Source organism: Phyllosticta citriasiana (genome assembly GCF_038021145.1).
Source record: "Phyllosticta citriasiana strain CBS 120426 chromosome Unknown IWZ02scaffold_6, whole genome shotgun sequence".
Taxonomy (NCBI): Eukaryota; Fungi; Ascomycota; class Dothideomycetes; order Botryosphaeriales; family Phyllostictaceae; genus Phyllosticta; species Phyllosticta citriasiana.
The window spans coordinates 2,010,098-2,024,502 of NW_027117283.1; the positions used below are offsets into that span (position 1 = coordinate 2,010,098).

At 53.6% G+C, this 14,405-nt stretch overlaps 6 protein-coding genes across 6 annotated transcripts; 4 read left to right on the plus strand and 2 right to left on the minus strand.

Annotated features, from left to right (window-relative positions):
* Positions 1–1,152: 1,152 nt before the first annotated feature.
* IWZ02DRAFT_266584 (uncharacterized protein) lies at positions 1,153–3,263 on the plus strand. Its single transcript, XM_066763427.1, has 4 exons — positions 1,153–1,489; positions 1,545–1,709; positions 1,762–2,587; positions 2,636–3,263. The coding sequence occupies exons 1-4, from the start codon at positions 1,400–1,402 to the stop codon at positions 3,046–3,048; spliced, it is 1,494 nt and encodes a 497-aa protein (XP_066623401.1). The 5' UTR covers positions 1,153–1,399; the 3' UTR covers positions 3,049–3,263.
* A 974-nt stretch (positions 3,264–4,237) lies between these two features.
* Positions 4,238–5,958, minus strand: IWZ02DRAFT_266640 (lactonohydrolase). Its single transcript, XM_066763429.1, has 6 exons — positions 5,655–5,958; positions 5,430–5,602; positions 5,145–5,375; positions 4,923–5,077; positions 4,716–4,853; positions 4,238–4,658 (listed from the first exon to the last, which is right to left on the minus strand). Exons 1-6 carry the CDS (start codon positions 5,677–5,679, stop codon positions 4,286–4,288), a joined length of 1,095 nt encoding a protein of 364 aa, XP_066623402.1. The 5' UTR covers positions 5,680–5,958; the 3' UTR covers positions 4,238–4,285.
* A 1-nt stretch (position 5,959) lies between these two features.
* Positions 5,960–6,719, plus strand: IWZ02DRAFT_266590 (uncharacterized protein). The gene has a single exon (XM_066763428.1). The coding sequence runs from the start codon at positions 6,023–6,025 to the stop codon at positions 6,497–6,499; it is 477 nt and encodes a 158-aa protein (XP_066623403.1). The 5' UTR covers positions 5,960–6,022; the 3' UTR covers positions 6,500–6,719.
* Positions 6,720–6,939: 220 nt separating this feature from the next.
* Positions 6,940–9,810, plus strand: IWZ02DRAFT_433140 (uncharacterized protein; the record flags this gene model as incomplete). The annotated part of the gene is made up of 3 exons (XM_066766268.1): positions 6,940–7,122; positions 7,174–8,490; positions 8,671–9,810. The coding sequence occupies 3 exons, from the start codon at positions 6,940–6,942 to the stop codon at positions 9,808–9,810; spliced, it is 2,640 nt and encodes an 879-aa protein (XP_066623404.1).
* Positions 9,811–10,575: 765 nt separating this feature from the next.
* Positions 10,576–12,858, minus strand: IWZ02DRAFT_419694 (major facilitator superfamily transporter; the record flags this gene model as incomplete). Its single annotated transcript, XM_066765821.1, has 5 exons — positions 10,576–11,064; positions 11,167–11,571; positions 11,627–12,006; positions 12,368–12,609; positions 12,654–12,858. The coding sequence occupies 5 exons, from the start codon at positions 12,856–12,858 to the stop codon at positions 10,776–10,778; spliced, it is 1,521 nt and encodes a 506-aa protein (XP_066623405.1). The 3' UTR covers positions 10,576–10,775.
* Positions 12,859–13,377: 519 nt separating this feature from the next.
* On the plus strand, positions 13,378–14,376 carry IWZ02DRAFT_469633 (prolyl aminopeptidase; the record flags this gene model as incomplete). The annotated part of the gene is made up of 4 exons (XM_066768736.1): positions 13,378–13,759; positions 13,812–14,024; positions 14,083–14,193; positions 14,246–14,376. The coding sequence occupies 4 exons, from the start codon at positions 13,378–13,380 to the stop codon at positions 14,374–14,376; spliced, it is 837 nt and encodes a 278-aa protein (XP_066623406.1).
* Positions 14,377–14,405: the final 29 nt, after the last annotated feature.

Consider the following 14,405-nt stretch of genomic DNA (forward strand, 5'->3'; position numbering starts at 1 on the left):
AGTCGAGTGAATCAGTGGCAGCAACGGTTTTTGCCGCAGCTGTTTGGTTGCCGGATTCAAGGCGTCGGATGGATGCTTTGTGAGAGGATGGAGGCTTTAGCCCGCGCAAGCCGTACTCGTGTGTGGTCGAGCGTACGAATGGCGGTGACAGAGAAAAGCAATTGGGGCTTTGACGAGTTGGCGCATTGAAATGTCAGTCGCGTCTTGTCAGTTATGTCATGGGTCGACCACCCACAACGCCAGGGCCATATCGGCGCACGGGCCATCCCGACCCCGCGGCTCGCATCAATCGAAGCATCCTGAACCCTCCACAACCAACTAATCCGACCTCGACCATTTTCGTCGCCATGCCGCTGCTTCAAGGGCTTCCTTTTTGTTTGCCATCGTCGCACTCATGGAGAACAGCCCGAGACCCAGGGTTCTCCGTCCATCACAAGCCCTGGAAATAGGAACAGCGCGACCCACGGATCAGCATCCCGCGGCCCTGATTGGTCCGAGACGCCACTCTTCCGAGGGCCAGTCGCTTTTCACGGAGATGGCGTGAAGAATTGAGGTGTTACCAGAATTTGACTGTGGCACACTACCCAGCCCACCACCAGAACCATCTCGGCAGCCCAAGGCAAGCAAACTTCGTTATCGGCAGCAGCATCTCGACGCTTCGTCGGCGCTTCAACTATGCTCCAGCATGCTTGACTTTGCGTCGTGACTGACTGAGTGACTGGCGCAAAGCCAATGGAGGGCAGCTGTCGCTTACGATTCTGCCCATGAGAAAATTGTTCATCCTCAGCCTTACAGCGTCAGCTACGATGCTAATTTGAGCAGTCGGGCAAGGCAGGCCAACAATCAATCGGCTCTCTACATCTGCAACAACAGGAGAATGGCCTGCCAGCGACCACAAGACCATGATCTACGATTTGAAGATTTCGAGAGGGGCGGCGCAACAGCTGCACTGTCTGTTTTTCTATTTTCCAAAGTCCTCCTCCGTTCAAGTGCTCCCCGAATTTCATCTCTCAAACTACTCTTCTTGCATACTTCCTAGCCGACACCTTTATTAATCCCGTCTTTTCTGAATTGGTTATTTCGTCAGCAATGACCACTTCATTATCTAAACCTCTTGCAGCATGCGCCGCAGGTGCGACTCATCAAATTGTGCAGCCACGGTGGGGCCAAAACTGCCTTGCCGTATAGCACCGCATGGAGGCTTCGCACAAGAACTCAGCAGGCTGGGGCCAAAACGCTCTCCATCATGAGGGCTCCGCACTGCTTACCAGCATCCGTGTAACATCACATGCAGCCATTCGCTCTTGAGTGAGATCAGGCTGGAATCTGCCCGTTGGTTTAAAAACTCTGTAATTTGGCAACTAGACTTTAATGAATCCCCAGTTTCATTCGGTCGAACATGGGTTTCGAAAACATTGTGTTTTTCAACTTGGCTACCGGAGTAGAAGAAAAGTGCGACGATGTAGATGCCGACATAGCTGGCATAGGAGTATGCTACAGGCCTTTCAACCTCCATTCATACATTTTGCTAATTTCTTTCACAGGTGGTATCTTCTTTCTTCGCTGCTGCCCTCTTGACAACTTTGGCATCGATATATGCAGCTATTCTCGATGGTATTATAGGCGAAGCTACCGTCCTTCCAGATTGGATCAACAGGCGACTCCAAAAAAACAGCAACAACGTCAAAACGTACCAGTTTCATCGTGAGGTATGTTTACTCGGCATCGAGAACATTATCGTTGTTTATTGGGAACAATCAGGTGCTGGAAAAAGTTATGATCTCACTCGCCGATCAACAGCTCTTGACCGGCTATGCCATACTCATAAGTGGCTACATCCGCGCAAATCGGTCATCCCCAGCAATACCAACGTGGGATCCCAATCGGGGCAACTCGTACCACGCCAAGCTTCGTGATGCGCATTTTGACCTGATCATTTTTCTCTCCTGCCTCTCGGCCAGCAGTCATCTTGCCAGCGTTCTTGTGCTAAAGAGCTATTTCAAGAAGAGCAGGGTGGTCATGTCTATCCGAATGACCCTGATTGTCTGCTTTACGATCCTCTTAGCCGTGACTATTGGTCTTTCGCCACCCCTTAGCTTTGGCTATTCAATCATTTACAACATAAACAAACCCGCAGAGTCTACAGAGCCCACAGATTCTGAGCCCACATACATCCTGAGACTGAAAAAGACCGTATCTCTCTCCATTCTGGTCATGTACCTCGCAGTAGCGAGCTTCTTGGTCGCCCTTTTCGTCGAGGAAGTCCACGAGAAGTGGAACACAATTCTCGGTCTCTGGGGCTCACGCTTGGATCCTCGTCGACGATCGACAGTGGTCAGAACCGGACGGCTTTCGACTTGGGGCTTCTCCGTATTACCGACTGTTCAGTTTGTTTCGCAGCTCCTCTTATTCACATTTGCTCTCATTCTAGCCGCGTCGCAAAAGTTTGCAGAACCTACCCGTCATGAAAATCAACCAAAGATGTGTTCTCTCAACAGCCCCGATGCCAACCGCTGGGGCTTTGGGCAAACCTTGCCCATGTTCTTCTTGCTTCAACCGGTGCTCACGGGAATAGGCGAATACTATGGTTCGTAAGCGTAACGAACACGCAAAGACATGCGCTGACAGACACCAGACATCAAGAAACGCATTTTAGCGGGCAAGACGAGCGACAAGGAACTTTCTTCGACGACGAACATGCTGATACCGCCGCCGCACAGCCCTGCGTCGTCGACATACTCGCTCCCAATGCATCGCATCAGCCTCGACCTCGACATAACTCAACGACTCTCGGGCGACTGGCACAGGCGAAGTACTTCAATGGTGTCACCATCAACACGAACCAGTTATGACATGGCAGAGCAGTCTCGCAGCCCAGCGGCATCCGTAGATCTCAAAGCATCAAGTAGACAGAGCTCCGAGCAGAAGACGCAAACCACGTCATGTCCGTCAACACCTCCACAACAAGAAGTCCACGCTGCTTCTTTCCACGACGAGAATCCAACGCTGCAGCAGCACCTGTGGACCTCGAACCCAGAAAGAAAATGAGAGTGAGGCAATGAGGACTGGTGGAATGGGATGAGGAGGGACGGTCTGGAATGAATGTAGCCCACCCAGCATTCGGCGAATCACAACAATGCTCGAGAAATCCATTCCACACCCTAATATGGACTGGATAGCCTCAACTGCACAACCAGCACGGCCTGACCCAACCCAACACGGCGCATAAAGTTCATCGCCAGCAATGCCGTCGGCTTCGATCGCAATCTGATCGCGAAACCATCCCCTCAGTCTCACCACCATGCCGCTCTCCCTCCCGTCGTGTTTTGGCATTCCCTCCTCGCCACCCACTCACTCACTCACTCCAAGCGCATTCAAAATATTTACACACGCAAGATGTGACGCAACACGACGTGGTCAACGCCGACATTGGACCAACATTTCCCTGCCTTGCTTCACGCCCACTCCATCATCTCACTCACCAACGCACCATGCCCGACCAGAGCCGACCTGAGAGGAGGGAAGCAAGGTGCGGAAAAGGTAGGTAGGTAGGGTGTGCCACGCACGCATGCACGCACGCACGCACGCACGAGTGTGGCGGCCCGCCGCTGGTGCTGGTTGGGGAGCACGGAAAGAATTCAAGCATCTCGCCCAGCATTCCTGAGATCGGATGGTGCGGTTGCACGCACGTGGCCGACTGGCTGACCAACGAGGATATCGGTGATTCGGTGATCACGTACGGAAAGGGAAAGGAAGTGGGAAGTGGGAAGCAACATTCCTCAAATTGTCCAAACATGATGATGATGATGATGATGATGATGACGGGAGGCATGTTGTACTGTGTTCTGCGATCAGCTGAGTTGGATGCTGTTGTGGGCAGCTCGTTGTCGATCGAGGATTGGTGGTTGAGGGATTTGAGGTTTTTTTGTTTGTGGTGCTAATTCATCGGGCATTGGGGCTTCGAGAATGATGTGATCACGTTGCTGGTAGTCTGACGATGTTTCTTGCTCTTTACGCAGCAAACTATGCGGAGAAGGGTGAACGGAATATTCGGCGTCTTGGTATCGTTTGTTCGTTTTCTGTACATTATGGGTTCGAGTACAAGAGCTACTCTGATACTGTCTCTGTCTGTACAAATGCCGATGATGCTGTACTGATGCCGTCTGTGTGTACGACGCTCATGCAATAATTCTGATGCTCCAAGACCACGCAAATGCCACACAAAAGCCGCCATGCCATGCGAAACTGCTCTTCCTCTCCACCCTCTCTCTCACTTGCAAGCAAATCAACAGCCAACGCCAAAGTCCTTGCAAATCTCTCTGCCCTGCGCCTTGATGCCACTAACCAACCACAGGCGCTTGTTGGTGAAGACGAGCACGCCGCCGGGGATGAAGGCAAAGTTGTTGCTGGTCTCGCCGATGTAAATCTTGCCGATCAGCATGCCCTCGGGGTTCCAGACGTGGACGCCGTCGCCGTTGGCCACCCACACGTTGCCCTCGGTGTCAGTGTGCATGCCGTCGGGCACGCCGTTGTCGGCAAAGGCAAACGTACGCCGGTTCGCCAGGCGCTTGTTGTCGACGACGTCGTACGCGTAGACGGTGCTGGGCCGCGTGTAGTTGAACTGCATCCACTTTGCGGCACCCGTGTCGGAGACGTAGCTGAAAATGTGTTAGTTCCCTGCTGAACAGAAGGAGTGGGAGAGGAGGAGCACGTACAGCGTCTTCTCGTCGGGGGAGAACTCGATGCCGTTGGGCTCGACGAAGCCGTCCGCTACTACTTGGATGACACCCGTGGCGGGCTCGAAGCGGTAGACCTGCTTGGGAACCACCGGCTCGGGGCGGAAGTACTGGAACCTGTGCGGGAACATTGGTGAGCGGCGAGTCAGGGGTAGAGAGAGAAAAGGGGGTGAGAGCTTGGCGTACCATCCATAGTCGGCGTCGGTGAACCAAATGTCGCCCGTCTCGCTGTGCTGGCGCACGTCGTTGATGGACGAGAAGTTGCGGCCCATGAAGGAGTTGAGGATCACTTCGGACGTGTTGCTGGCCACGTCGACGGCCACGAGCGAGGATGGGTTCGTCTACCGCAGGTCAGCAATGCTGGAAAAGAGATGTCGGTTCAAGTCCCCGAAGAATGTTCAAACTTACCAAGTCACCCTCGTCTGCCCACACTTGGTGGCGCGGCGGAGCCGAGGTGTTTGATCCCGGAGGATAGTACGAAGTTCCGCCATTTGCATTGATGAGGCTCGGAAACACGGTCGATTGAACAGACCAGTCGTCAAGTGACAGGATGGTGATGTTGATGTTCTCAGGGGGAGGACCGACAACATAGTCCGACGAAATAACTATGGTGTTCGTCTCCTTGTTGTAGACGCCACCCTAATTGGAATGGTTAGTCTTTGGTCCGCATTAGCGTCCGGCTTGATGACGTGCCTCGTGAAATGCAGAGTGTGAGTGGTTGCTAATCATCTTGGCTGTCGCGTTAGGGCCCAGCAAATCTTTGAAGCTATCATGGTAGCTCAGCAAGGAAATAGCTGGCTCTACTCCGCTCGTCGCTGGAAGCGTGGAAAAATAGTTGGGGTTTGTGGCAAGTGCCAACAAATCAACTACACAAGTCAGAACGATGGGAGCAAGGCTGAGGGATTTCTGGGACAGCACCGTTGACGACCGGACTGGCAGCCATTATGTAGACAGCTATACACAAGATCAGAACCGAGAGCCAAAAAAAAAAAAAAAAAAAATCAGCTTTGAGAGAGAGATTTCGCGGAACGAAGCCAGCGTCCCCGAGGCGGCTGCTGGTGCTTATAACGGACCGGCCGCGCGATGGCCATGGGGAGACAAGTGCAAAGGATTTGATGCCACGGGCCTTGCCAAGTGCCGGCCTACTCTGGACCGAGGAAAGCGGGGTGTTGAGGAGAACATGGTGAAGTGCGGATTAGTCGCAGCAGTGGTGATATGCACCCCACCGGGGCCATGACCAAGAAGAGTTCGGCCCGAGCTTTCAGGCACCGGCACGCCGAAGTGTAATGCCGACCGCCAGCAATAACCATCATCACCCTCTCAGCCTCTTGCTTGGCACCAAACAACACCTCGGGCCCCTGATCTTGGCTCATTTGCTCGTCGCTGAAGGTCCATCACCGTGTTTTCTTTCCGCGGCTCCCATCCTTCCCGCCTGGCCAAGCCCGAGTCGCGCCGTCAACTCGCCATCGCCGTCATGCCCTTCCACACCGCGGACAGCAGACCGGCTCGTGCGGCGCAGCTTCATCACGGCGTCCGTCTTCGGCGTGGGGGTGAGCAGACCAAATGGCGAGCAACATGTACGGCACCCTCCGCTAAGACTGGGATGCGTATCCGTATATTTGTCAACGGCTCGCAACTGGATTGAAATGCGGATCCGTCGATTAGGCGACTCTCTGACTTCGTCCCTGGCCCTTGTCCTGCTTGCCAATTTCTTCGTCGTTGGGCCAGGCTGCCCCCAGGGCCTGGATCACCCGAACGTGTAATGAGACGTTGCGCAAGGCGATACAAGAACGGCATCAACGGCCACAGCGTGCCACAAGCAGCCACAGACATTCGTCTTCTCTTGACTGTTGTTTACCTCACGTGCCTGCCGATACGGGTTGTTGTTCGCCTCCTTGCTGCCTTTTCATGCACGATGCTGCGGGTGGGACCGCTTTTTACTCACAAAGGCAACTCGGCTACGTAGAAAGGGATTCATCTTCAGTTTCCGGTTGGCAGTATGTTGAATTCACGACGTGAGGGAGACGCGCGACGCGAGGACGACTGGAATGTGGGACGTCTTGTAGGACAGGATTGCCACCCCGTCGGTCTCTCATTTCTCGCTTCGTTGTTGAAGAGGCCATACAAAACCAACTTGGTTGTCTGCGACAGAGGTAGGACTTTCTAACAAACATCGACACTCTTTTGCGACGTTCTTTCCAAGATGCCACTCTTTTTCTCCAGCATCGCTGTGGCGCTCCTTTTCCTTTTCCCCGGTTCTTTTGCTCTCCCACACCAAGCCGTGAATGATTTGCGGCCAAGACAGACAGCTTCGGCCCCTGCTGGAGCATCAAGCTCCACGGCCGATCAACTCATTGAAGATATTGAGCGCCTGAACCAAACTCTGGTAATTATGAATCGGGTACCTGAAGTTTGAGTTTAAACTAAAGCGGCACAGACCGACCTTCCAGAAGATGCCTACAACTTCTTGAATGAAGTGGGCGACAAAGTAGAAGCACTGGAGAGTTTGTTTGCAAGTCTTCTCGGCATATCCACATCTGCAAGCTCGTCAACGCCTGCAACGCCAAGTCCATCTGCTTCTGCTACTCGGAGCGTCTTCAATTCTTCCTCGCCTGTGCTTACTCCGGCCATACCCACCGAGCCGTTTCTCACTATACTGCCTATCCTTGAGTCGCTGGTACCCACCCTCTCGCCCACGCTAGGGAACAGCACCATCTCTCCTCTGAACACTTCACTGCCTATTGCCTCTTCGGTAAATAGCACTTCGACTCCAGTCACGAGTTTTTTGGCATCTTCAACTCCATCCATTCAAACGCCCAACATCACTTCAACGCCACTGGTGTCTTTGCCGACAGCGTTGAACCTCACAACGCCTTCCCTTCTGCCTTCTCTTCTGACACCGACCCCCTCTTTGGCAAACGTTACGACCCCAGTGGTGTCCTTGCCAGCGGCGTCCAACGTTACAACACCTTCCCTGGCTCCTGTGATCCCCAGTCCGTCCTTGGAAAATTTCACGACTCCGGTGGTTTCCTTGCCGGCACCGTCCAACGTTACTACGCCTTCGCTGGCTCCCAGCCCATCGTTGGCAAACATCACGACACCACTTGCTTCCTTGCCAGCGGCGTCCAACATTACAGCCCCTTCGCTGCCGCCTATAATTCCCAGTCCATCCTTGGCCAACGTCACGACACCGCTGGTTTTGCCCACGCCTTCCAACATCTCTACGCCTGTGGTTTCACTTTCAATCTCCAGTCCGACATTGGGTCCTCCTAGCACAGGATCTCCTCTCAGCCAAAGCTCCTTTTCGAGTGCTCCATACTCTAATACCACCAGACTCGTGATTCCGCCGTACCAAGCTCCCACTTTTAGCTACAACCCATTGACTCCCGACTCGACAAGCGTTGGAACAGTTAGTTATTCTTCTACTTTTACTCCTCCGGTCCCATCTCTGGCCCCGTTTCCTTCCAGCAGTATTAGTCAACTTCCCTTGATCCCCGTCCCTTCGAGTAGCGACGAGCCTTTCAGCGACTATCCTCTGCCTTCGCTCTCTCTACCTTCTCCCTCAGTCAATGGATCCATTCTCCATATCCCGACCCGTATGCCAATTCCACAATCTGCCCTTTCGGCTCTAAATGCTAGCTTGGCAACCCGGACTGCCAACGTCAGCTATGCCACTCCCATCATTTCTACATCTCTTCTTTCCTCCCTAGTCACCTCTGTCCTTGGTGGTTCAGTCACTACCGTCTACCTTTCAGTAAGCTAAAGGCTACATTTCCGACCCTCCATTTTTCTTTATTAATTCCCTTCTATCAGACTCAGACAATCACAACCACCGTATGGGTGTCGCCGACCCCATTGGCGTCTCCACCCTACCGGAACTCGACGAGTGAGAAATTCTCGCTCGCCTTGTGGAAATCTTACTGACTTTTCGCAGCCCTCTTCAACCCCACTGGCACCAGCTAGAAACGCTACTTTCGACCCCCTTGCTCGCAACAACATCGCCTTGTACTATAATCCACGAAACAAAAGCTCGCCTCTTGATCTTGAAAGGTTTTGCCGAAATAATTCCAACTTCGACGTTATAAATTTACCAATCATCTCCGGCTTCAATGGCTCCCTACCAACTATGGTCGATTTTCCGGGATGTGGCCCTCTGGACGAAGCCACTGGCCTACGCGACTGCACCGAACTTGGTTCCAGCATCTCATCATGTCAGTCCCGAGGCAAGAAGGTCCTCATCACCTTGACTTCTGGCCGCTTCAACCAAAATGGCAGCACAACGGCAACGCCAACAGACATTGCACCTAGCGTCAGCTCGCCCTCGGTCACCGCCCTTGCCTACAATCTCTGGTCCATGTTCAGTGGGCAACGCCTCAACGGCTCGACACTCGCGGCGCAGCCACTTGGCAGCTCGACGGCCGTCGACGGCTTCGGCATCGAAGACGACCTGGCGCTTGCATACCCTTTCTACTACACGCTGTCCGTTGAGCTGCGGCGCCTTTTCTCCTCGCCAGCCATCTCCACCCGCATTTTCCGCGGCGCCACACCGTCTCTGCTGTCGGTTGCGCAGCCCTGCGTGCCGCTCACGGCGCAAGCGTCGGCCTCGCTGCCGCTGTTCGACCTCGTCTACCTGCGCACGCAGGGCACGGATTGCGCGTCGAGCGCCGACGAGCTGCGCGACGCGACCGAGGCCTGGACCAGCGCGCTGCAGACGATCGACCTCGAACTTCAGCTGCAGCAGGGCGTCGTGCGTGCCAACAACACCAAAATTTACCTTGGCGACTTGCTGCTGAGCGGTGGTGCGGTTGCGGACGCTGGAGAGGGCGTCGCCCTCTACAGAGTTGCAGGTGGCATCGGCCCTGGCTCTGTCATCAGTGCTGCCGCGGCCGCTGCGCGAAACAAGCCGCAACGGGCTCAGTCTGCTGCGTCGTTTGTCGACAAAATCGACGCGCTGTGGAACGAAACACCGCGCGTGGCTGACTTGGGCGGCGCTGCGGTCTGGGTCGATGGTGCAGAGACAACCGCAGTGAGCGACTTCCTCGCCAGCTTGAAGGGCGCTATGGACGCGCCGTGATGATGATGGCCACAACATCGATATTGTTCACTCTCTTTTTTTTCGATTTATCCCTTAAACCCCCTTTTCTCAACGGTCTTCACGACATTTCTAATCCTTTCGGGTCAGGCGACAGGCGATGCAAAGCAGCAAGCGAGCAAGAGGAGTTAGGGTAATACTGCGGTGTCGTGGCGCTGTTTCTGAATTGTCTGCCTGTGTGTACTTCGTGTGAAGGTCTCCCCGTCTCTCTCTCTCTCTCTCTCTCTCTCATTTCTACTCACTTTCTAGCATCATCAAAGTCGCTCTTTAATCACTGGTATTCGCCGCATGGCGCACGTAGTATGGAATGTCGGACAGGGCTTGGGGTTCAGGGTCTTTTCCCTCTTCGTCACAACATGCCTTGCCTATTTTGGTCGACCACCACTCTTTCTAAAATATGATATCCCAAATTTCTTTTGCTTCTTGCTCACTGCTGGTCGTATTCTGTGCTTCCAGAGCAAGACTGGCTCAAGGCTTTTCGATCGGATGGTCTTTGGAACTGCCATCGGCTTCATTCGCCGTGCGTAGTGCTGTGGACGTTAGTCGCCTTGTCGTCATCACCATCGTCATCTATCCCTCTCTCCCCGCTCGATAACTACTCCCAGATCAAGGGGGAAGAAGTCCAACTGAAACCAGGGCTCCGGATGACCAGCGTCCCCGTTGCCCGGTCAATCATGTGTACGGGTCCTGGTAATGGCTACTTGGATGTGTGACAGCCGAGTGAGGGATCTTTCCTCTTGCTCCTTACTTCGGTGATTTTCTACCCCCCTTCCTGCTAGACACCCCGACTGTCTGTCACCACATGTTCCTCGCATATCTATTGTCTGACGCTGCCAATGCAGCCAGCGCACTTTTAGGACCTTCATAAGCACATTAGAGATTCTCGCATTAGAAGTCGTTTCACTACTCGTAATCGCTGTACCTGCTACAGTACAAGCAACTTTCCACTAATCCACACCCCTTGACCGCTCCAACACGCCCTTCTTTTCCACAACGACGTCGGCCTCCCGCGCAGACACATCGCCATCAGTCTCCTCGACCGATGTCTCTTCGTAGTTGTCTTGTGCCGCAGCTTGCTTGCGCCAGTACCACCGCTCAATAAGCCCCATGACCAGCGAGCACCAGATGGTCAGCGCGACGACAAAGACAAGAGCCGCTGGGTAGCCGTGCGTTTTGCGGTATTTCGGCGCGTCGGACGCGGGGAACATGTATTGCGAGAAGGGTGTGAAAAACGCGCTGCGATTTCGTTAGACTGGTTCAGAGGGAAATTTTCATCTCGAGCTCAGCCAAAGCGAACTCGGGACCGTCTCGATGGGAGAAGGGGGAAGGACTACTCACTTGCCGATTGACATCATGAAAGCCATCACGAAGGCTCTGAGCTGATTATCACCGCCACACAAGCTATTCACCCAGCCGCTCAGCAGCGGTGAAAAGCAGCCGTACGACCCCTGCAAAAAGAAGGCCGCCATCTTGAGCGCCGTACTGGTCGGCCATACGACGTAGACGACGTAGCAAAAGGTCATGACGGAGCCGACAAAAGCCATGACAGGGGCACGGCTGCCGATCAGGTCGCTTGCCGCGCCGCTGCCGACCATGAAGAAGAAGTTGATGGCGCCCACGACGGTCGGGATATTGTTGATCTCCGGCACCGAGTAGACATTACTGCCGTCGGCGTGCTTTTCACTCTTGAGCCACAGCGCCATCCATGTCTGCACGTTGGTGCCGCAGGTAAGACACCACAAGCTGCAAGTACTGCGGTTAGCCGATATCCACAGGTTCGCGTATGGGGAATCCTCACCTCCAACCAATGCTAAAGACATAGAGTTGCCAGCTCTTTGAGATACGCTTGATCGCTTGCCAGTCCAGTTTTCCCCATTCTTCCCTGCCCTCCTCGCGGATACGTTCGCGGGCGTGCTCCTTCTCCCATTCGGATAACCAGAATGCCTTTGTCGTCGCCGGTGTGTCCGGGAAGACTATCATGCCGTAAATTGCGACCGGTATAGCCAAAATGAAGTCGAAAATGAAAAGCCAACGCCAGGCTGAGAGTCCCCCGACTCCATTCATCCCTGTGTACAATCCTGACTGCAGATACCCGGAGAACATTTGCCCGAGCACTCCGCTGATGACGAAGAAGGCGGAGCGGCGACCCAGCTCTGAAGCGCGGTACCATGACCCGATCTACGGAGAGTTAGTGTTCGAACGAAGACCATCGTTGCGGGGACGCGTATGGGGACTGGAGGCGGAGACCCGGGGTTAAGGAGAGAAATGAAGGCGAGAAACGGCAAAAGAAAGAAGCGAAAAGGATTCCAAATGGATGATAGAGATGGAGAGAGGATAAATGTCAGAGCGGAAGTGGCTTTGCAGATCTGCACTCCCGGTCAATGGTCAAGCGCTTGTCGGTTTAGCCATTGACGTTGTACAGACAAGCTTTGCGCGGCAGGGACAAGCTGCAGCGGTCCTGGCAAGAAGCAAAACTCAACAGAAGGAGGCAAAGAATACCGAGAGACTGGTGCAACTTGAAAATACTTTTTCCACTTACCACATAGTGCAGCCCTGGAAGAGCTGCAGACTCAAACATGCCGATGAAGAAACGCAAGACATAAATCTGCCACGCGTGCTCCGACTTGTAAATGCCAAGGACGAAGAATGACCAGCTGAGCAGGCACATCGGGAGCCATATGCGTGGCCGAACCACGGTCAAGATCAGATTCGAGATGGGAGCGCCGATGATGTAGCCGATATTGTAGTATGTCGTAAACAGGTTGAGCTCATTGCCATCTGCTTAAAGTCAGTAGTTTGTTTGCATGTACATCGACTTCACCCACATAAGTTCAGCTCTTCCTTCATGCCAGAAACATATGCATTGGAGACGTTGCCTGTATCCAAATACTTGATGAAGAAACACAGACAGCTGTACGTCAAGATGAAAATGTCGAGCTTGCGGATCAGCCATTTCTCCTCTTTGCTCGTGCCCGGCTCATGCCAGTGAAGCAGCGATGGTCTGGCTGGCTGAGGCTTGCTGCTAGACATCGTGGCGGCCGTGTTTGAGAAAGCGCCGCTGCCGGGAGTACTGCCATAGCGCCGCGGCGACCACTTGGCTTTTTCTGCATTTTCTACTGCTACTCTTTTATCGCCACGCTACCTTGGCATTGAAAAGCTGGAGCGTTCGCGTCGCCTGTCGAATGAAAACTCTGGATGGCGCAATCAGTTTAACGGCGGCTCAGTATTCTGTTTTGGTCAGGCAAGAGTGGGGTTTCGGATGAGATAGGCATGCCGACGCCGGGGCGATGGCCGGACTGTGTTTATAGCATGACTGGCCATGTGATTTTACCGCATTCGCCCCCGTGCCGGTCATTCTGAGATTCTGGTGGGTGATGTGCTCGTCAAAGTCCTCTAGTTGGGTGTCTTTGGGGATTAACAATGGATGCCGTTTCCCAGCCTGAGAACATCAGAGAAACATCAAGAAGTGAACGCGTGAAATTATCAGGTAGGTTATTCGGAAAACCATGCCACTCTCGAGATGCTGATCTATCACACTTAGAACGCAAAATGCCAAGGGTCACTCTCAATGGAGCAGATTTCGAATACAGCGTAAAAGGTCCTGAGAACGCGCCTCTCGTCATCCTTCTCCACGGAGGACGTGGGTTCGGTGACCATCGTTCGGACTTTGCAGCATTTCAAGGGCTCTCCAGCGATCATCGAGTTCTCGGATTCGACTTTCGTGGCCATGGAAAAAGCTCGTGTACTCCACCGTACACGTTCAAGCAACTGGTCGATGACATTGAAGCCTTCCGTCATCATTTTGCTGGTGCCGAAAGAGCAGTGGTTGCTGGAGGGAGTTTTGGAGGATATCTTGCACAGCAATATGCCATCACATATCCAGAGAAGGTCTCGCACCTGATCTTGCGAGGCACGGCTCCATCCCACCACCGTACGTATTGAGCTCTGATCGTCAAAGGTGTATGCATGTTGAGAACGGGCAGACGAAGAAGAGGCCATTGAGACCTTCAGAGCCCGGTTATACCGAGCTCCAAATGCTTCCTTGGGAATGCTAGGAAAAGTGTTTTCGAAGTTTGAGGACGACGAAGAGTTCCGTTTGATCATGTTTGCTCTGGGACCTCTTTACGTTGAAGAATACGATGCGGATGCCGCATTGGGGAAAAACCGCAACACCGTCTTCCGGGCGGAGACTCATAGTAAGTGCCGTGGCGCATGGAAAGCACATGTGACCGCCAAGTTGACATTGCTTCGCAGACGACCTCTACAGCGAAGGCGAAAAGTACTTTGATTACCGCGAAAGCCTGGCCTCAATTACGGCCAAAACTTTGGTCATCGTAGGATCCGAGGATTGGATCTGCCCACCAAGTGAGTTGCAAAAATTTACAAGATCCACTCCAGCTGACGTTGCGCTTGGCAGATCAATCGCGAAGCATCGCGGAGCGCATTCCAAACGCGCGTTTGGTGGTCGTTCCGGGGGCCAATCATTCGGTACAGGCCGAGAAGAACGATATCTTCATCGGTGAAGTCAGAAAGCTGTTGGCAACATGAGGCATTCATAGGAAGCGATAGAGGCGGAG

Excerpts from the sequence above, each read along its gene's own strand:
- IWZ02DRAFT_266584 (XM_066763427.1), top strand. The coding sequence starts at position 1,400 with ATGGGTTTCGAAAACATTGTGTTTTTCAACTTGGCTACCGGAGTAGAA. Across the intron at positions 1,710-1,761 it reads CGTACCAGTTTCATCGTGAG|GTGCTGGAAAAAGTTATGAT; the intron begins GTATGTTTACTC and ends GGGAACAATCAG. Across the intron at positions 2,588-2,635 it reads GGGAATAGGCGAATACTATG|ACATCAAGAAACGCATTTTA; the intron begins GTTCGTAAGCGT and ends GACAGACACCAG.
- IWZ02DRAFT_266640 (XM_066763429.1), bottom strand. The coding sequence starts at position 5,679 with ATGGCTGCCAGTCCGGTCGTCAACG. Across the intron at positions 5,078-5,144 it reads GGGCAGACGAGGGTGACTTG|ACGAACCCATCCTCGCTCGT; the intron begins GTAAGTTTGAAC and ends GACCTGCGGTAG. Across the intron at positions 4,659-4,715 it reads TCCCCCGACGAGAAGACGCT|CTACGTCTCCGACACGGGTG; the intron begins GTACGTGCTCCT and ends ACACATTTTCAG.
- IWZ02DRAFT_266590 (XM_066763428.1), top strand. The coding sequence starts at position 6,023 with ATGCCGACCGCCAGCAATAACCATCATCACCCTCTCAGCCTCTTGCTT.